The 21,694-nt window shown below is 45.0% G+C and overlaps 1 protein-coding gene across 1 annotated transcript in view; it reads right to left on the bottom strand.

The window, feature by feature from the left end:
- The window catches only part of TSNARE1 (t-SNARE domain containing 1), a 401,022-nt gene that overhangs the window by 175,945 nt on the left and 203,383 nt on the right, over positions 1-21,694 (bottom strand). The window contains exon 5 of the mRNA XM_083517030.1: positions 9,238-9,328. Within this exon, the coding sequence (XP_083373156.1) occupies positions 9,238-9,328 (91 nt within the window). The remainder of the gene's footprint in view (positions 1-9,237; positions 9,329-21,694) is intronic.

Below are 21,694 nucleotides of genomic sequence, written 5' to 3'. Positions count from 1 at the left end.
TATTGATTCAGCAGGCTGACAATGCTGATGATGGTTTCTATTATCTGTAATTTAGAGATGCATTTCCTACCATGATTTGTAACTATTATCCAGTCTTGGATAGCAACCCAGGAAATCTCATCACAGGACTTGTCAAACACAAAGAGCCATGTTAGAACTCATCAACCGCAGGGCCAGAGCTAGTTTGCATGCTCTAATTCTCTGGAATTAATCTAATTTGCAAAAACATTTCCCACAACAACACTGTTCGGGTGCACTCATAACGTTCTCAGTCTCCAAATTATGGATTATTAACCAGTCTCTGCTTCGACTGTGTTCTCTCTTCCATCATGTTGCTTGAGACACAATTAAACCACAATTATTCTGATGTATTTATCAACATCTGCACCAGCTATGCTTCAGCCTAACCAGAACCTCTTTAAAACTAAGGATGGGGAGGTCTATTTCTGGAGCAGTCCAGGCTCCCATGTTTGTTTTTTTAACCATATTGACATGCAATTCTATTTCTGCCTTTCATTTTGTTTTTAAGTCTCAAAATATGTTTATTCACACAAGTGCTTATCTTGGGGTTTCAGCAATTTTAATTAAATCCCCATTTTGGTACATCCAAAGTGTTGGGAGCTATGTTGCTACATTTGGAGATGTGTGAAATCCGATGGAGAGCTTATTCTGATCGCCAAATGTCGCACGGCAGTTCTTTGCGGTTTAAACTAACTTCCTAGAACAAACACAAATCAGAATAGAACTATCTATGGCGGCTTTCCAGGTCCCCATCTCTCTGCCATCCCAGCAAAACAGGCCACCTATAGAACTACTAATATTGTGTCGTATAGCACAGCATCAAAGTAACACTTCTTATTTGCAGAATGTGGATAGATATGGGACAGGGATTTTCAGCTCCAACAAATGTGAAAGATCAAAAAGGAGAAAGAAAGGAGAAAGGCTTCTTTGCATTGATGTACCATGGTCATATTATAAAGTAGTTGTGTTCTATGTTAGAAATCAAGCACTACTAAGAGTTGTTTTCTCTCCATCCCACCCTCCATGTTTTTTTTTATCAATTAAAAAATTAGGATGGATGGACTACGCAGAATTGGACAAAATGACAGGAAGGATTCGAAACCTGCGGGACCAGATTGGAAGAAGTATATGAATTATTTGAAGAGCAACTGTAATCAACAAATTACGCTAGTAGGACTACAGAAAGATGAGAGATATCAGTTAGGATATTTAAATGTAATAGTGAAAGTAAGAAATGTAAATTAAGTGAAAAAGATTGGAAAATTTTCAGATGTGATTGATGGAAGTCAAAAAATTGTATAAGATATAAAAGTATGTTTAATAATTGTTGAAAATGTTATGTTAAAAAACTAATAAATATATATATATATATATATATATATAATTGGGGTGGAAGGAGCAAATGTTTATTCCCAAAGTGTGGCTCAGGGGGGCAGAGTCTGAGAACCACAAGCTTACAGTCTCTCTCTTGGTTAACTCCTGGTCATCCTGGGGACCTGAAGAAGCCTTTCCCAATCTGCTTTTACCCTCTCTTGAGCCATAAGACTCCAGCATTTTGACCTCCACTTTTCCTCCTGATCCAACCATCCCATCCAACACATCTCTAGAGGGATCATGACAGCTGTAAGTAATTTGCAGCTTGGTAGCTCTTGTGTTGTGTTCTATCTGGGTCTTCTTCTCTTCTTTGGCGATCCCTTATAGCCATGTCTTCCATGAACACAGCTTTAACAGTGACTCTGTAAGTGACTGTGGAGGCCCATTCTGGATCCACACGTCCTTCCACAGTAGGTTTCCAGGTGGGAGTTGATCACGGTGAGGGTTTGCCAAGCATGCCTTCCTCTTAGCACCTCTTCTCCCTTGTGTCCTGAGTTTGAGTGTCTTCAAAGCCCATGACATCTTTGGCAAAGGCTGTTTTCCAATTGGAGCGCTCACAGGCCAGTGTTTCCCAGTTGTTGGTGCTTATACTACATTTCTTTAGATTTGCCTGGAGAGAGTCTTTAAACCTCTTTTGTTGACCACCAGAATTACGCTTTCCATTTTTAAGTTCAGAATAGTGTAGTTGCTTTGGAAGACGAACTTCAGGCATCTGCACAACATGACCAGTCCAACGAAGTTGATGTTGAAGAATCATTGCTTCGACACTGGTGATCTTTGCCTCTTCCAGTACCCTGGAATTAGTTCACCTTTCTTCCCAAGTGATGTGTAGAATTTTTCAGACACCCCGTTGATGGAATCTTTCGAGGAGTTGGAGATGGCGTTTATAAGTGGTCCATGTTTCACAAGCATACAGCAAGGTTGGTAGTACAATAGCTTTGTAAACAAGCATTTTGGTTTCCCTGTGAATGTCCTAGTCCTCAAACACTCTGCACTTCAATCGGGAGAAAGCTGCACTCGCAGAGCTCTATCTGGGTGCATCCAACACAGCCTGAAGCTCAAGCCTAGGGATGTTGTTGGACTCCAACTCCTATAAGCTCCAGCCAACATGGTTCCTGGACAGGTGTGGTGGCCACTGGAGTCCAACAGCATTAGAAGAAAACAGGTTTCCCACCTCTGCACTATCATAGCATCCCTCAGATGGCTTTGCAAATCCTTCTGGGGAAGAATCTCTCTCTCTCTCTAAGCACATGAAACAAACAGTACACAACATAATGCATTCAGAAGGGATAGACTGCAAAGCTCTAAATCAACAGATGGTGTCTCATGATATCAGAAGCTTTATGAGAGAGAGGTTTTGGAGCACTATTCGGAAATTCCCCAAGAGGAACATCGAGGCTCAGCAACCGGTACCCACTTGGACCATTTGTTCTGAGGGAGAAAGATTGTAGGTTTCACATCACAATTTGAAGGTTTAATTATTGCAGCAGCAGGGTGATGCAGGTGAAAGAGGGGAGAGTGGAACATTGTAGATCTGTTAAACGAATTTAGTAGGAGGCTCCATAAGCTATTATGGAATGCCAAGACAGAGGACCACACTTCTTCCTCATGCTGGAATATTAACATTTCCTTCTTCTGCAAACCATACTTTCAAAATTCATTTATTTGCCAAAAAAAAAAAAAATGTTCTCTCCTAGCTGGTCTTGCTCCAATTATATTTTGTTTTGTTTTTGCTGTGCTGCCAATGTTGATGGTAATGACATAAGAGTACCAGGAACTATTCTCTCTCTCTCTCTTCATTTGACTTCCCATTGGACCCAATTTGTGCCACAGAAAACGTCTCTGGAAGTCTCCGGCCAATTTTCCTGCGTCTTGATAACAGACCACAAGAAGAAATCTTTCATTTTATTTCACCCGAGCTTCCGTTTGGTAACTTAATAATCCAATCGCCTGCTGCACCATTTGGAGAAGAAGAAAAAATGCCCTTATAAATTTGAGATGGTGCTGCTGTGACTTTTGGTTATTAACCGTGACCCCCGCTAATTGATTTACGAACCTCGATTAGCGATTTATGGCTGCCCGGTCCGGCGCGCTTCCCTCAGCTGCGCCACTCAGTCACGGCTCAGCAGAGTTTCACACAGCGGTGTAGAACTGTCACCAGCTTGATTCAGCTTCCAGACAAACACACAGAGTCCAGTTCGTCTATTTACAGCATTTATTCCAACATTTCCCCCAGGGATTTCCTGGGCTCCTCTCCGCCATTACAGGCTACGTCTTTTCCCCACGGAACACAGAGTGGGACTGGCAATCTTTTGCCCAAACTCCTCCCAGCTTCGAAAGCTGACGTCAGAATGCTGAGGCATCATGGGAACAACTTAACCAGTTAAGTTCCAACTCCCACACCCCCTCTTGCATCACATTCTGACAAGACCCTCTGAGTTCAACACCTTCCCCTTTGCCTTGTGCCCCTTCCCGGCATCTTTCCCAGGCACCTGTTGAACCCCTTCAACACTCCCAGAATCACACTGTGCGACACTTTTCCACGCACCTGTGACCTGATACCCTACTGACCCATTAGGGCCAGCAGTTGTGTCGTCTCCGTCAGACTCTTCCCCCTCTGACTTGACAACCCTTCCGTGAGCTTTCTCCATTACCGGAGATGAAGCCTCACACCTGGACACTCCTTTCACAACCCTTGGAGATGCCCAAACCTGCCCTGAACCCTGACCCTGGACTTGGTCCCCATCACCGGGTTCTGAACCCTGATTCTGGACCTGATCCCCATCACTGGGCTCAGCCACAGCCTCCCTTCTCCCTTGAGAAGACTTTGCACCCGTCACCTGGTGACGTATTCCCTTTTCCTTGAAAAACTTCTCCAGAGCAGACCCAGTAAACTGTGACCCTCGGTCGCTCTTGACCCCTTGTATCCTGGTGGAGAACCTTAGTTCCACCTCCGCAACCCAATCCTGGAACAGTTCCGTCACCTCCCCCTGTGATTTGAGAGAGAAACACCAGCCAACCTGGCTGTGGTGACCTGTCAGCGACAGCACATACCTGGTACCACCCAGACTCTCAGACCTCTTGGGTCCTGACAGATCTGTGTGAACCAGCTCAAAGGGCTCTTTGGCTACCCCCCCAAACCCGGGAGAACCAAGCACCTTTGCACCTTTGCATGCCCTGCACCCTTGGGACCTCCCACATTGTGTGATTTTACACCCTTTTGTGCACCTGTGCAACTTTTGCACATGACTGGGAACCTTAGCACACTGCACCTGTGCTTTTTCAGCATTCCCACCACCCTCCATAGGTGACTCCAGAACAAAGAAATTGTTCTTGCTCTTCGCCATGTTGACCCGTTGTCGCCCCCCTCTGAAAATGGAACAGGTGTCATTTTCAAAGCACATTTTTGAACCCCTGCTTCGTTAGAGCAGATACAGATAACTGACAACACTTCAGTCCCGGCACAACGTAGATCTCTAGCTCCTCCTGTGGAGAGAAAAAACACGTTAGCCAATAAAACAATTGTTCCTGTTGAAAACAGCCCTGCAGTTCCGCAGTTTGCCTATCAGGTGCTGCCTGATAGCAGAAACCAAAACACCCAGCGTGTCATCGTGTCCTGGCTGGAGTTGTTTTTCACAGTTGCCATAGAAGCAACAAACGTCCCGCTGCCTCAGTCCTCGGCAGCGTCCGAAAACCGCAACATCCTGCGTTGCTCTGAAGACTGGACTTATCTCAGAGTTCCCAGACAAATCTGCAGCACGTATCTCCCGCTGCAGCAGATGGCTGGCCTTGAAGCCTGGCAATGACGAACTCCAGTGGAAAAATACTGCTCCGGGGCTCCTCCCAGCTGGCCTCCTTCTCCTTCTTCCGGAAAAGCACTCCTTGCCAGCTCCGCCCCCTCTGAACCTCCACTTCATTCCAGCACGTACAGTGGAAAACTTTAAACGTGCCTTTGGAAACCTTCCGCCCCCCCGACCTGCTCAGCAGCACTCCTTGTGGCTAAAGCATCAGGGACAGGGGCTCCAGCCATCTTTAGGCTTTTGTAGTCCTTCTCCAGGGCTCTGGCCTCCTGCTGAAGCTTCACAGCAAACACAGCAGTACATTTCCAAGTGCCAATAGTCCCTTTGCCCCCCCTCTGGGGCCCACACCCTTTCCCAGCTGTGCACCGGCTCTCACGTAGGTGATCAGCGCCATCTTGTCTTTCTGTCCTGAAGCAGCCATCTCCCGGCCCTAGCTTTCCGCCTCCAGCCTCACAAACACCCTGGAGCGCTGAACGGCCTCTGGCTTCCTGGCACCCAGAACAGTAGACTTCAGATCAGCAGCCAGGTTGCCCAACTTCTTAAAGTGAGCCTCCCACAGTCCTCCAAGACCTGGCAGCCTGCCATCCTCTTCCGTTCTCCCAAGGGGCCCCAAGCTGTACTCACAAGATCACCAGCTCATCCAGCACCCGTCCGGAGAAACGATTCCCTGCTGTTCTCAGCTCCTGGCTCCACAGCAAACCTCTGCGTTTTTCAGCCAGCTGCTTTCAAACTCCGCAGCTGCTCCTTTGCCTCTTAACACCAGGCAAAAAGTCCTTCCGCCTCCTGCCGGCCCCCTGCTCGACACCGCAGATCAAAGCTCCCGGCAGTATCTTCCGTGACAGTTTTACAAGCGATGATTTATGGATCCATAACCTGTGACTTTTGGTTATTAACCGTGACCCCCGCTAATTGATTTACGAACCTCGATTAGCGATTTATGGCTGCCCGGTCCGGCGCGCTTCCCTCAGCTGCGCCACTCAGTCACGGCTCAGCAGAGTTTCACACAGCGGTGTAGAACTGTCACCAGCTTGATTCAGCTTCCAGACAAACACACAGAGTCCAGTTCGTCTATTTACAGCATTTATTCCAACATTTCCCCCAGGGATTTCCTGGGCTCCTCTCCGCCATTACAGGCTACGTCTTTTCCCCACGGAACACAGAGTGGGACTGGCAATCTTTTGCCCAAACTCCTCCCAGCTTCGAAAGCTGACGTCAGAATGCTGAGGCATCATGGGAACAACTTAACCAGTTAAGTTCCAACTCCCACAGCTGCATTTGCAAAAGATGTTGTACACTTTAATTGTTGTGTTGAATTTGGTACAAATTAGGTAAAGGGACCCCTGACCATTAGGTCCAGTCGTGACCGACTCTTGGGTTGCGGCGCTCATCTCGCTTTATTGGCCGAGGGAGCCGGCGTACAGCTTCCGGGTCATGTGGCCAGCATGACTAAGCTGCTTCTGGCGAACCAGAGCAGCTCATGGAAAGGCCGTTTACCTTCCCGCCGGAGTGGTACCTATTTATCTACTTGCACTTTGACGTGCTTTCAAACTGCTAGGTTGGCAGGAGCTGGGACCGAGCAACAGGAGCTCACCCCATCGCGGTGATTCGAACCGCCAACCTTCTGATCAGCAAGTCCTAGGTTCTGTGGTTTAACCCACAGTGCCACCCGCGTCCGTTGGTACAAATTAGCCTCTATCTAACAGGGACCTCTCTCCAACCTTGAGAGAGTCTTTAAATTTCTTTTGTTGACCACCAGCATTACGCAGTTTGGAACAGTGCAGTTATGAGACTGCAGCGCTGGTCATCAGGACGTCCTTGCCATCATAGATTGGCTCCACCCTGGTAATCATTGTACGGGACACTAAACTCCATTATCAGCCACCAAACTTTGACCACAGTCCAGGAAAATTCCATTCATCCAGATGCCCTTGATTTGGGAAATGAAGCGATTCATCCAAATGTTGAGATACAAGAATCCTGACATGAAAATAATCCCTGCAATTGATTCCCAGACCAAGAGTTTATGAATAGGATTCTGGAATACCTGGTAACTGAGTCTTTAAATTCTAGCCCTACTAGGATGAACTACTGTGTTCTTTTGATGTTCCTCACCATCTTGATAGGGTGTCTGCTGGTTACAACTGCACAGTTTCGAGAGACATGTCCTATATCTGCACAGACTAGCCAGAACACCCTCAATATTGAAATTAGATTTTCCACCCCAAAGAGGCATCCATTCAGGAACTCTGAAGGTTCCCTGGAATAAGTCGAATATGAGAAATAAGCTGAACACACAAGGGCTATGAGTTGCGGGAGGTTGCTCAAGATTGAGTCTTGCAACCAAAATATTTTATACCGATGCATGGTCTGGAACAGAATGATATTTTGAACGATATTCTTCCGTTTTTGCATGGGGATCATGTTCTCTTCTGCTTAGTTTCCGTTCTTTAATTATATTGGTAGATTGGTATTGTTTTATAGCGTGTTGCTTAGTTTGTGCTGTTAAATTAGGTTAGCTTAACAAAGGTTGCACAGATTGATTTTTTTGTATGTATGAATATAATTGTTTCTAATATATTCTGAATTGTTATATATTGCTCATTTGATATACTGCGGGCCATTTGAGCACAATTTTGTAGAAAAGTGGCAGGCGCGTAAACAGATGAAGACGATGGTACTGATGATCTCAGTCCCTAAATTTCATGCTTTCCACACACACCCCATCTCCATATTTAAATTATTTTTCCCCACAAGGGTCCCCTGATCTGAGCCACATGGACCTGGCTCCTTTTTCCAGGGGTGGAATGGAGGATGGAATTCATCGTCTTGCTCTCTTCCCATTGATAAAGCCTTTGCTCTTCTCTTTTTAAGACCTCCAAAAGCTGTCTGCTCACAGAAGACTTTGTTACACATGTCCGGAATAGAAACCTGGAGTGGCTGCTTAAAGCATTGTTGATTGATTTATCTTACACACACACACAACTTACAATGTAAAGCATGATCTAGTGTATGGATCTGGCCTGGATGTAATTGTACCATAAAACATCTACCAAACTGGCACAGCACAGTAGCAGTTGAACCCTAAATAGCCTTACTAGGGCTGAGCAGTTACTGCCTTGGCATCTTAAGATTTGTTGTTGTTGTTTAGTCATTTAGCCTTGTCCAACTCTTTGTGACCCCCTGGACCAGAGCACGCCAGGCACTTCTGTCTTCCACTGCCTCCCGCAGTTTGGCCAAACTCATGTTGGTAGCTTCGAGAACACTGTCCAACCATCTTGTCCTCTGTTGTCCCCGTCTCCTTGTGCCCTCCATCTTTCCCAACATCAGGGTCTTTCCCAGGGAGTCTCCTCTTCTCATGAGGTGGCCAAAGTCTTGGAGCCTCAGCTTCAGGATCTGTCCTTCCAGTGAGCACTCAGGGCTGATTTCCTTCAGAATGGATAAGTTTGATCTTATTGCAGTCCATGGGACTCTCAAGAGTCTCCTCCAGCACCATAATTCAAAAGCATCCATTCTTTGGCGATCAGCCTTCTTTATGGTCCAGCTTGGAATCTTGGAAACTGCTCATTATTAGGAGAGCATGACTTAAAACAAGGAACCTGTGGGGGAGGGGAAATCACTGGGAAGCCTCCTTCCTTAAAAATGGGGGGAAATATGCTTCAAAAATATGGATGAGTGCAGTCTAGTGCACAATAACTTGTGCGTAAATCCCAATCAACAGGACTTACTTCTGAGTAAGGCATGCATAGGATTCAAAACAAAAAGTAATGGGATAGTTCAAAGAGAGCCTATTGGTCCTTCTTTGGGTACATTCATAGAAACAGAGATTTAGCGCATAGTTGTGCTGCCTCTCCCTTTCCTGTGCATAAGAAATTCAAAGGACCTGAAATGCGCTGGATCAATAAAGATCTATTTTGACTACAACCCCTTTGCTTTCCCCTTCCAGCTCCTTTATGGAGTTTCCATTTTTCCTGGGTTTTGCAGCCATAGGATTGTGCTGTCACCCTCCACAACTTTGTCAGAAACCATTTCAAAGGCCACTTACCCTTGAAGAACCTCTGATGACCTCAGACAGCTGTCGGATGGCATTTGTACATGTTGTGATGGTTTTGTTGGTCTCTTGTTGAGTCGTGTGCCTGAAAGAAAGAAAGAAAGAAAGAAAGAAAGAAAGAAAGAAAGAGGTCAATGACTTAGCAGCAATAATAATAATCAAAAGTTCTTTAGAAAGCCATCCCTGGAAACATAAGTGTCAACCTTTGCCAGTGCTCTACTTTCACATCGATGTTGGGTGCGCCAATTAATGCCAATTAATGCTCCTGAGCTGTGGAGCTTGACTTTGAAATTTGGGGTCTCTCCCCCTGAACATTTTGTTAGTGAAACCAACAACTACAAACTATAATTAAAACCCATGTTTTGAAGGTAAACATTTGCACACAGCTACAAATGCACACACTCTCTCTCACTCTCTCATTTTTATTAAATTTTCTGTTTTACATTTTAAAATACTCATTTTAACATCCTTAAAATATCAATGATTTCCCTTCTTCTCTTTCCAGGGTTCATTTTACATATCATAAATCCCTGCATATTTTACAAAAACTAAACCATTCAGTAGTCCATTATTGCATCCATCAAAACTTATTTACACTGTTGAATTCATCTTAATGCTGCCAACATTTTCAGCTGCGCACTATTATTTCCCATATATTCAACAGACATTTTCCAATCTTCTCTAAACGTATGTTCTTCTTGTTCTCTTATTGTATATGTTAAGTCTGCAAGCAGAGCATATTCTGTCAGCTTAAGGTGCCATTCTTCCTTGGTTGGGACCTCACTCATTTTCCATTTTGGGGCTAACAAAATACGGGCTGCAGTAGTAAAGGTAAAGGCAAAGAGACCCCTGACCATTAGGTCCAGTCGTGACCAACTCTGGGGTTGGGGCACTCATCTCGCTATATTGGCTGAGGGAGCCGCCGTACAGCTTCCGAGTCATGTGGCCAGCATGACTAAGCCACTTCTGGCGAACCAGAGCAGCACACGGAAACACCGTTTACCTTCCCGCTGGAGCGGTACCTATTTATGTACTTGCACTTTGACGTGCTTTCGAACTGCTAGGTTGGGATGAGCAGGGACTGAGCAACGGGAGCTCACCCCATCGTGGGGATTTGAACCGCCGACCTTCTGATCGGCATGTCCTAGGCTCTGTGGTTTAACCCACAGTGCCGCGCAGTAGTAGCATACATAAATAACCTTTTTTGACACCTGGGAATTTCACTCTGAATGATCAGACTGTTGGGGAAAATACAAATGCACTCTCGTATCTTATAGACCAGAATGATGAATTCACGATTCCTGTAGTGCAGATTGAACCATAACAACAACCAGCTTGCAGCTGTTAAATTTCACAACTGGAAGGTGATGGGCAAGGGGACTGGACTCAAAGGAAACATACGGAGCCAATCCCCTACTCCTGATAATCCTTTAAACTGTGAAAAGTGATGTTCCTCTTACACCTTATGAAAGCACAGAAAGTAAGCATTTCTCCTTAGAGGACACTTGATACAGGGCACAGTTACATAAAGTATACCCACCATAGCCTCATACCAATCCTCTAGCACCATTAATCCCTGTCCGTTGGCCATGCTGGGAGTTGGAGTACAACGATATCGGGAGTGCTATAGGTTCCACAGCCCCTGATTCAAGTTGCGAGGACTACCCTGCAGGTGGGATTGACCTCAAAGTTGAAATGCACTGGAAAATCACAGTTGTGTTTCTTTCCAGCAGTCACTTTGCTCATGTTCCATCATAGCTTAATTTCACCTTGCACACCATATGTGGTTCAAGGGAATCTGGAACCTTCAGATTCCAGTACAGTGCAAGTATGTTCCCGTTTCCAACAAACCTATTATCTCTCCCCCTATCTTCATCAAGTGTTGGTGCTGACCTTTAAAGCCCTAAACGGTCTCGGTCCAGTATACCTGAAGGAGCGTCTCCACCCCCATCGTTCTACCCGGACACTGAGGCCCAGTGTCAAGGGCCTTCTGGCAGTTCCCTCGCTGAGAGAAGCCAAGTTACAGGGAACCAGGCAGAGGGCCTTCTCGGTGGTGGCACCCTCCCTGTGGAACGCCCTCCCACCAGATGTCAAAGAGAACAACCACCAGACTTTTAGAAGACATCTGAAGGCAGCCGTGTTTAGGGAAGCTTTTAATGTTTGATACATTGCTGTATTTTAATATTTGGTTGGAAGCTGCCCAGAGTGGCTGGGGAAGCCCAGCCAGATTGGCAGGATATAGATAATAAATTATTACTATTATTATTATCTGACTTCAATAATATCTGGTCATTTTTGTCATCTGTACCTCAAACCAGTTCTTAGCATCCAACAAAGGGTCCTTCTCTCCCCCTCTCCAGTTATAGCTAATAGCCAACCTCTCAGCAGCATGGAGAAGACTCACCAACTCCGTATCTGCTAGCAGGACCAATGATGCTCTCATATGACAAAACAGTATAGCTTACATATGAATCATCCTAGATCCTTTGATGTGCATCAGAGGCCCTTCTCTGTGTGTCCCACCCAAGGGAAGGGTAGAGGCCTTTTCAGAGGTCTCCCCCTCCCCAGTCTATGGAATGCTATTCCCGGAGAGACACACTGGGATTCCGTACATCTCAGTCAGGTTTTTGTTTTTGTTTTTTTGCCTACAGATTTTTCTGCCTTCACAGACCTTGGGTTAAGTAATGGTGGTGCTCATCTCTCAGTAGGTGTAGGGAGGGCTTGGTGCCTATTAAAATTTATTGCTGGGCGAGCCTTTTATTTATCTTGTATCGTCAAGTGCTTCCATTTTTCTGTGGTTTTAAATCGTTTGCGTGTGTCGTGTTTTCACTGTCGCGGCAAACAGAGAACTAACAAATGAAAGTAGCCTCCCTGGTTATCTTTGAGTGAAAGGTTGTGCAAAAATTAATTATTAATTAAGAAACAAATAAATAATGATGACAGGTTCCATAGTAAAAAGAGAACCAGTCATTCCCCCTCTTTGATCAAGGGCAGCTTCCAGGATCCTGTTAGCTTATGAGCACATCCAACAAACAGGAATTGTATCTGCTCATATTGAGTCAAAGCACCAAGAACGAAATAATATCCATAGTTCAAAGCAAAGCACATTTCCCCCCAATAGAATGCCTTGTAAGAAACTAAAAATAATGATAACCATCTGAAGGAGCGTTCCACCCCCATCGTCTTCTGGCGGTTCCCTCACTGTGAGAAGAGAAGTTACAGAGAACTAGGCAGAGGGCCTTCTTGATAGTGGCACCCTCCCTGTGAAACACCCTCCAGTCAGATGTCAAGAAGATAAAGAATTACAAAACCTCTAGAAGACATCTGAAGGCAGCCCTGTATTGTGAAGTTGCTAATGTTTGATGTTTTACTATGTTTTATATATGCTGTAAGCCACTCAGAGTGGTGGGGAAACCCAGCCAGGTGGGCAGAATATAAATAATAAATTTATTATTATTATCATCACCATCACCGTTGTGGGTCAGACAAGATGTTACAAGGAATTGCATTATTATTTTTCCCATTAAAAAGAAGAACACAATAAGGCAGCAATCCTTGAATCTGATAAGAACAAGGGTCACTCTTTCTCCCAGATCAAAAACTGCCCTCTCCTGCAAGCCAATTTTTCATCTGTGGTGGGAATCGTAGAAAGTGCCCCTTGAGACCTCTGCTTTAGCCTGAACTAATGTGCATTCTATGGTTACATGACTGGCAGCTTCACCTCTGTGGCAAATCTATGCAGCGTGCGCCACTTTGCAAGAAAGGGCTCCCGAGAGCTTCAAAGCAGCGAGCACAGGTAGAGCAGCTGCCTGTGATTAAAAGAAAAAAACACGCTGCAATTTTATGCACAGTACCCAGCAATCCTATAAACGAGAACTTACTGTACCATGAAGATAACATCTCTTCAGCCACAGAGCAGTACTTCAGATACATATTACTGATTTAAATATATATATATGTACTAGAGAGAAGAGGCTATTTTTGTCACTGCTCGGCAGCCGAAGAAGAGTCAAAGAAGAAAAATACACAGTGGGCCAGGGCTAAAGGATGCTCTTTAGATTGAAACAACAACCAAAAAAAACCTTGGCAGAATAGACATCATTAAGCTGCCACATGGTGCCTTTCTCATCCGTGTTTTCAGTGTTTATAGCACAGACTGTTCTGAACAGGAGTCCAATTGATCACATGTATACACACATAACCAGCCACCTGACATGACTGTCTAGGGAATTTTATTTTTTTTGCCATCCTTCTACTTATTTGTTTCTCTGTTTTATATCCCACTTTGCCACTATGGAGCTCAAGGTGGGATACATGTTTTCTCCCCTCTTCAACATTGTGCAATCTTTTAGCCATGGGATGTTTAAAGACAACAACGCATAATTATTTCTAATCCTTCTAACCTCCTTTGGGGTAGGTTTGCGGATATGGCAGAAGGAGATAGGATCTGCCCATGCGATGCCCACCTGGTGGAAACTCTAGCTCACGTGGCCCTTAAATGTAAAATGTACGATGATCTCCACCAACAATTTCTAGACCATCTATGTATTCCAACATGGAAACCAGAGACAGAGGTTATACGCTTCTTATTACAGGGGAGAGATCAGGAGCTCACCAAGACAGTACAGTGGTGCCCCGCAAGACGAATGCCTCGCAAGATGGAAAACTCGCTAGACGAAAGAGTTTTCCGTTTTGGAGGTGCTTCGCAAAACGAATTTCCTATGGGCTTGCTTCGCAAGACGACAATGTCTTGCGAGTTCCTGCTGGTTTTTTCCCTCCCCCCCTTTTTCTAAGCCACTAATCCGCTTATCAGCTGATCCAATCAGCAGATAAGCTGCTAGAAGCCGCTAATAGCACTAATCCGCTAATCCTTCAATGGGCTTGCTTCGCAAGACGAAAAAACCGCTAGACGAAGAGAATCACAGAACGGATTCTTTTCGTCTTGCGAGGCACCACTGTAGCTAAGTTCCTCTATTTGATTTGCTGTCACCAAAGTATGCTACAGGATCCTGCCCTTGCTGGAGACCCACAGAGATGAAATAGATTGCTCGCCTCTTCTTCCCTTTGGCAAATGACTGTACTGTTGAAATGGCGATCAGATCACACTGGCCTATTTATTCTGAATGTTTCTATGTGGTGCAAATAAAGGTTTGATGACGATAATGATAATTATTTCAACTCACTAAGGGTTGCAGCCAACTCAGCTGCATTCCGAGTAAAGCCGTTGACATTAAATGGACCTGCCACTTCTGTGCATTTCAGTGGGTCTACTCTGAGTAGACTTCGCTCATCTACCTGCTTATTTTGTATGTTGATGGTTCGCATGTTTTAAGTCCTATATTTTTTGGCAAATTGCTTCTTATTAAAAGCGGCATATAAATGTTTTAAACGGAACATGGAATTTGCTGCAAGGGAATCACCCTCAAACACTTTCCCTACTTGTTCTGCCAGCTTGCAGTGGAATCTGGTAAAAAACTCCAAAACACAGCTCTTCCCTCCATCTGCATTTGTTGCACAGCGTGTCTGTATAGATATATAGATTAAGGATCTCCCTCGCTGTACCGTAGGGTGACATTCCTCGGAATCCAATTCTTTCCGCCTGAGACGTCCCTTTAATTAACTTCTTACTGTCCCGTGGGGAGAAGGATACGGCAGAAAGCTAATAATAAAAATAATACTGACATATCTTATTACTCTTCCATATTAAAATAAAATAAAATGCTGTGGGAGGTGAAATTCCAAAGCTTTTATTTTTTAATGAAGATCTTAATGGCACCGAATGTAAATTAAACCTAATTATGACCTGATTTATGAATGAGTCTCCAAGAGTGAAGCCTCACAAAGTTAATTATGCTGACAGTGCAGCAAAGGCAAGAGACATTGAGTTTTGAGACGGCTGAGAATGGCCATTGGTTGGAGTAAAGAAGGAGTGGGGAAACTGTGGTCATGCAGATGTTGTTGAGCTACAACTCTGTCATTCCAAGATAGCATGGTCAAGGATAAGCTGTAGTCAGGCAAAATCCAGACAGTCAGAGTTTCCCCATGGAAGAGAACATAGCTTGCCTTCAGAAAGTCCCATGTTCATTCCCCAGTGTGATGGCCTAGGACTCGGGCTTGGACTCAGAACCAGAGGAGTCTCAGTCTGCACCGGATCCTTTGCCTCAGGCATCATCTGAACCAAGTCTGGGGCCTGATCATGAAGAGTCCCAGTCTGCACAGGTTCCCCTGCAACAAACCCCAGCTGGGCCGAGTCAGGGGCCTGAGCGTGCCCTGGCTCCAGATGTGGGGATGACCTCGTTGCCTTCAGCTGGGCCATTATTTACAGCTGCTCCACTACCGGTTGGGTCAGGGGAGGCTGAGGCAATAACCCACCAACGTCTCCTGAGCTGCAAAGACTAAGATCTGAGAGAAGGAGAGACCTGGGTACTCGCAGGAGGAGTGCTCGCCTTTGGGCAAGACAGCAAGGTGAGTTGCCAGGGGACCAGGACCGGCCGTTACCCCAACAGAGATAAAAGGCTGTTGCACCCTGACCCAGGTTGCGGGAGTAACATTGCTGTATGCCAGATCCTGCCTGAGATCCTGTACCTGCCCTTGCCTGGTTTCTAGCCTTGACCCTGTCAGACTGACTCCTAGCAGAACCTACGGATTCTGGACCGGACCTGGACTGCGGTTCTTGGGTTACCCCCAGGCCCAGCATACCCTGAATCTTCAGGTAGGGCTGGAGAGGGCCCTGCCCAAACCCCTGGACAACTACTGCCAGTCAATGTCAAAAATAGCAAGCTAGGTGGGCAGATGAGGGCTAGAAGCCATCAGTATGTGACAGCGGCCACATCTTCAGAACTGCTCCAACTGGCTGGCTAAAACAGGTGAGAATAGCCAATGGGTCACAAACGCTCAATAATAATAATAAGAATAATAAATTTATTTGTACCCTGCCCTCCCCGGCCGGAGCTGGGCTCAAAGCAGCTAACATCATATAAATAACACAGTATACATAAAAACAGGCATCAATTAATTAAAATGTATATTAAAATTAATTTGTTGTTGTTGTTTAGTTGTTTAGTCATGTCTGACTCTTTATGACCCCATGGACCAGAGCACACCAGGCACTCCTATCTTCCACTGCCTCCTGCAGTTTGGTCAAACTCATGCTGGTAGCTTCGAGAACACTGTCCAACCATCTCGTCCTCTGTCGTCCCCTTCTCCTTGTGCCCTCCATCTTTCCCAACACCAGGGTCCTTTTCAGGGAGTCCTCTTCTCATGAGGTGGCCAAAGTCTTGGAGCCTCAGCTTCAGGATCTGTCCTTCCAGTGAGCACTCAGAGCTGATTTCCTTAAGAATGGATACAGGTTTGATCTTCTTGCAGTCCATGGGACTCTCAAGAGTCTCCTCCAGCACCATAATTCAAAAGCATCAATTCTTCAGCGATCAGCCTCCTTTATGTTAGAATAGCCTCACCCAAATTCTCCATATTCCCATTGTCCCTGATTACTGACCATGCTGCCTAGGGCTGATGGGAGCTGTAATTCTAAGGTATTTGGAGGGTATGTGTTGGCTACCCCGTCATAGGCTCTACATCAGCCATGAGGAAGCTGTGCGTATGCAAAATGGGTACACAAAATGTGTACAAGGAGCAAAATGTACACAACACCAGAGGACAGAGTGGGATAGAGCAGACCTATGATTGTTAGAGAGTCCAACATGGGATGTAATTTTCTGCTAAGTCCATCCATATGAAGTGTATGCCTCATATTTAATTTGAATTGGTATCTTCCTTCATCTCACTCTTCCTCCCTTCCCCCAAGCTGATCTTCCCTTTCTATGGTCTTTAGTTGGCATTGATATAAGATATTTTAGGAACTCAATTATTGTTTGCGTATTTGAGAATTCGCCTCTCTTTTTGTCTCTTTAGTTTTTGTCTCATTTTAATTGGTATCCTTTTTTATAGTTTTTAATACTGTAGATCTTGAAAAAGCAGTTCGATAAAATTCATATTAAGAGAGAGAGATAGAGATTGCTTTCAGGGGGAAGAACTGCCAAATATCAAATAAAGTGGAATTATTTCAGAAAGCAGCTATTAAATTAGAATGTAGCTGAAACGGATAACGCCACATTCCTAGGCATACTTACCCGGATATAAGTTCAACTGAGTTTGATCGGAATCACTACTAGAAATGGAGGGGGAAATCAATTCAGTTCGCATTGAAATGCACTTTCTGGATGTGAGAAACGAAATGCAGCCATCCTTGAAAACTCACCCCACCTACATAGCTTTGGGGAGGCAGTGTGAGGGCTCTGGCAGCTTCCTAGAGCCCTTGCACTGCCTTCCCCAAAACCAGTAAGCATGGCAGTGCCTTCCTTACCAGTCTCTGGGAAGGTGTGAGGGCTCTGGGAGTGTTCCAGAGGCTGGTAAGGAAGGCACTTATTCGCTTGGCAGGGTCTAGGAAGGTCCCAGGAGGGACCCTGGAGAGGACCTTCCCAGATCCCAGTGAGCAGCCCTCCACTTGGTATTGGTGGTGGTTGGGAAACATTTCCAGGGACTGACCTTGTGTGATTTTGCCTTTGCACATGGAGCCCCAGAACTGAACCCTCACGTAAGTGGCGGACCCACTCCAATTAATTTTGGAGTTTTTATACTTTGCCCTTCCTCCAAATCAGAGCACAGGGCAGCTGACAATAAAAAAACACACAACATCAATTACAAAAAATAAAATCATACATCCATCGAAAAACAAACATACACCAAGCTGACACTAAGTTAAACTCCCACCAGCCCCAACATCATCAGGAACAATGGTCCCTCTGGTTCAGTCTTCTTGTTCTCCCGTACCCGGCAACGTTTGCCCAATGAAAATAGAGATGTCCCCTCCCACATTTCTCCAATGAAAATAGGGACATCCTATTCCATACTCTCCAGTGCTTCTCCGATGAAAATAGAGATGTCCTAAGGAAAAGTGGAATACTCCAGGATCAAATCAGAAACTAGGACAGCTTCTGTAAATCCAGGACTGTTAAAAGAAAGCGGAGGCAGCATATATTGGAGGCCACTTAAGTCAGATAATGTGTGCCAAACATAGCTGCTCCACATACATTCCCTGGCATAGCAGCTCTTGGGAAAGCAGACTCAGTGTAACTTGTTTACCAAAAAGGGGAGAAAATAAATAAGAAAGCTTCAAGTTTTACACTTGCTTGAGAAATTCTCAGGTTAAGAGGGAAGTCTAGGCCTAAAGAGGTAACATTAAAGTGGGTTTGCAATTAGCTCTTGAAATACAACCCTATGATCATCCCTCTTTGGTTTTAATGTATCTGTGAGAGCGTTTTTGTTGTTTGTTGAGGTTGCCTAGGGCAAGATAAAATGACTAACAAATTTAATAAATAGCAATGGCAACCCAACTGAAGCAAAATACTGGAGAAATAAAACATTTAAGTCATTGATAGGCCAAAGTGCCAGAGATATATCTGTTCTTCGTTACCTTTATTGCACTTTGACCTGGCCACATTTTTTAATGGAAAGTTGACCATAAATAACAACCAATCCATCCAGTGTTATTTTTTTTAGAAAAGGAGGTGCTGGAACTTACCATGAACACCTCCCTTGTTCTCTTATAATGACAATGGTGCCCACCTGAGAGGGGACGGGACTGAATTCTGGAAAGTTCCAGCTGGAAAAAAAGCCCTGAATCTATCCCTTCATCAATCAATGACTTTCTAGAATCATAGAATCATAGAGTTGGAAGAGACCACAAGGGCCATTGAGTCCAACCCCCTGCGAAGCAGGAAACACCATCAGAGCACTCCTGACATATGGTTGTCAAGCCTCTGCTTAAAGACCTCCAAAGTAGGAGACTCCACCACACTCCTTGGCAGCAAATTCCACTGTCGAACAGCTCTTACTGTCAGGACGTTCTTCCTAATGTTTAGGTGGAATCTTCTTTCTTGTAGTTTGGATCCATTGCTCCGTGTCCGCTTCTCTGGAGCAGCAGAAAACAACCTTTCTCCCTCCTCTATGTGACATTCTTTTATATATTTGAAATCACAGCAACATTATTTCCTGCTAAATCACAGCAACATTATTTCAGCAACATTATTAGCTAAATCACAGCAACATTATTTCCTGCTCGAAACATCAACAGACATACAGCTTATTTTGTCAGGAAGTGTATGCAGACTCTGTACATCACTACCACCAGAAACAAACAAAAGAAACCCTTTTCAAAAGGCATTGCTCTGCTTGAACTCTGATAAAGACCCACAGATTCCATTTGAATAAGTGAGATTAATAGATTAGTCTATCAGAGAGTGGTTTCCTTGGCCCTCGCAGAGAACAAACAGCTATAAGCAGGGGGAGCTGAGTTTTACAGCCACCTCAATTTGTCCTCTAGATTTCCCCTTCTGTTTATATATGAAAAGACAGATTAAAGTATCCTTCATTTTACAGCCGAGGGGCATTTATTGCCAAAATAAACACAGTGGAAACACAAGCGAGAGAACCCACCTGCCGTACAGCCTTGGGAATAGAAAGCAAACTACATCCCCGTGTCTCAAATTACACCCAGAATGATGCTTAAACCATGTTGTTGGTTTTAAGCGAAGGGGATAATTTCCCACCGTGCGGCATCCAGACAATAAACTAAAATAAAATACAGGGTGGGAAATTGGTCCTGAGCTTGCTTGCCTTCTCCCTTGGTGCTTTGAGCCTTCGATTTCACAGGAATGGAAGGGGAAAGTTCACTTTGTCCTAGGATCCACTGCCGAGCTGGGCAACCAAGTTTGCACAGGGGCCATGCTGAATATTCAGCAAGGAATAAGGACCAATAGCCTTGGCTTCCTAAGCAAGGGAGGATTTGATGGACTTCCCCCCTTTATTGGAATCTTTGGCGATCACACAGGGCCCCCATATGTTTAACGGTCTATTGATCTCTGTGCCAACACTGTGCTCGCTTCCCCGCTGCCACCAACCAGTTACTCTCTGGTAAAACACTGAGTCCAGTCCGTTGTTAAAAGTGAACCAAAGAAACAAGTTTATTTTACAAGCATTAACAAGTTTATGGTTTCTCAGATAATATTCCTGTCAGTATCTTAACTTTAGTTTCTTTACCAGCCTATACCTTCCTAATACCTTCTGACTGATTACAGCGGTACCTCTGGATGCGAACAGGATCCGTTCCAGAGCCCTGTTCGCATCCTGAAGCGAACACAACCCGTGTCCGCGGGTCGCGATTTGCCACTTCCGCACATGCGAGTGACGTCATTTTGAGCATCTGCGCATGCGCGGGTCACAGAGCGCAACCCCAAAATTTTCATCCCGAAGCTACTTCAACCCAAGGTATGACTGTATCTCAACTGTTTGACTGATTCCTCTTAACAAATTCTCTCCCTCTCTCACACCAGACTAGCCCAACCCACAGACCTATCTTATCTGTCTCTTCTAGCTCCAGACTGTCTTCTCAACCACCCTAACTCTAACTCTTTCCTCTTAAAACCCCCCCTCTGTGCTTAAACCTTATACACACGGTGGAGTACAGGGTCAGATTTAAGGTGCTGGTTTTGACCTTTAAAGCCCTTCACGGCCTAGGACCCTCGTACCTACGGGACCGCCTCTCCTGGTATGCCCCACGGAGGACCTTAAGGTCCATAAATAGCAACACCCTAGTGGTCCCGGGCCCTAAGGAAGTTAGATTAGCCTCAGCCAGAGCCAGGGCCTTTTCAACACTGGCCCCGGCCTGGTGGAACGCTCTGCCTCATGAGACCAGGGCCCGGCAGGATCTGATTTCTTTCCGCAGGTCCTGTAAGACAGAGTTGTTTCGCCTGGCCTTTGGCTTGAAGCCAATTTGATTCCCTCCCCCTCTTTCTTTTTTCTTTTTCCTTTCTCCTCCTGTGATGAGGCAGCATTTTAATATTTTAATGTTTCAATATTTTAATGTTGTATTTTAATCTTGGTTTTAAGTTGTATTCATTCAACTTGTTTTTATTATTGCTTGTTAGCCGCCCTGAGCCCAGCCTTGGCTGGGGAGGGCGGGGTATAAATAAAAATTATTATTATTATTAGTTAACTCAGCCCCCTAAGTTCCCATTGGTTAGTCATTTTACAATTAGTTAACCCTTTCCCTATGAACCCAGTATGATGTCACACACATAGGAGGGCAAACGCCACAGACTCCAACTCCCATAATCTCAGTTGGGTCTCATGGGAGCTGGAGTTCAAAAATGGCCAAAGGTCTAAAGTTTCAACATCCTTCCTTAAGCACCCATTTCATTTGCCTGAGGTCTCATTCAGGCCAGACCTCCTTTTTTTGCTGCATTTCGATGTCTGGCCTTTAAAGCTCTGTGTCTAAGTATAGGTTTGTTTTAGTTTTTTGTCCTGGCACGTTCCCCAGGAAAACCGGTGTTTTACTGCTGGATCAAACCAAATGCCAATTGGTTTTTTGGCAGACAGCTGTTTGCTCCGATTC

The sequence above is a fragment of the Podarcis liolepis genome (genome assembly GCF_965112155.1).
Source record: "Podarcis liolepis genome assembly, chromosome: 8".
Classification (NCBI taxonomy): Eukaryota; Metazoa; Chordata; class Lepidosauria; order Squamata; family Lacertidae; genus Podarcis; species Podarcis liolepis.
Note: the sequence above shows the minus strand (reverse complement) of the source record. Positions and strands in the feature narration are given on the sequence as shown.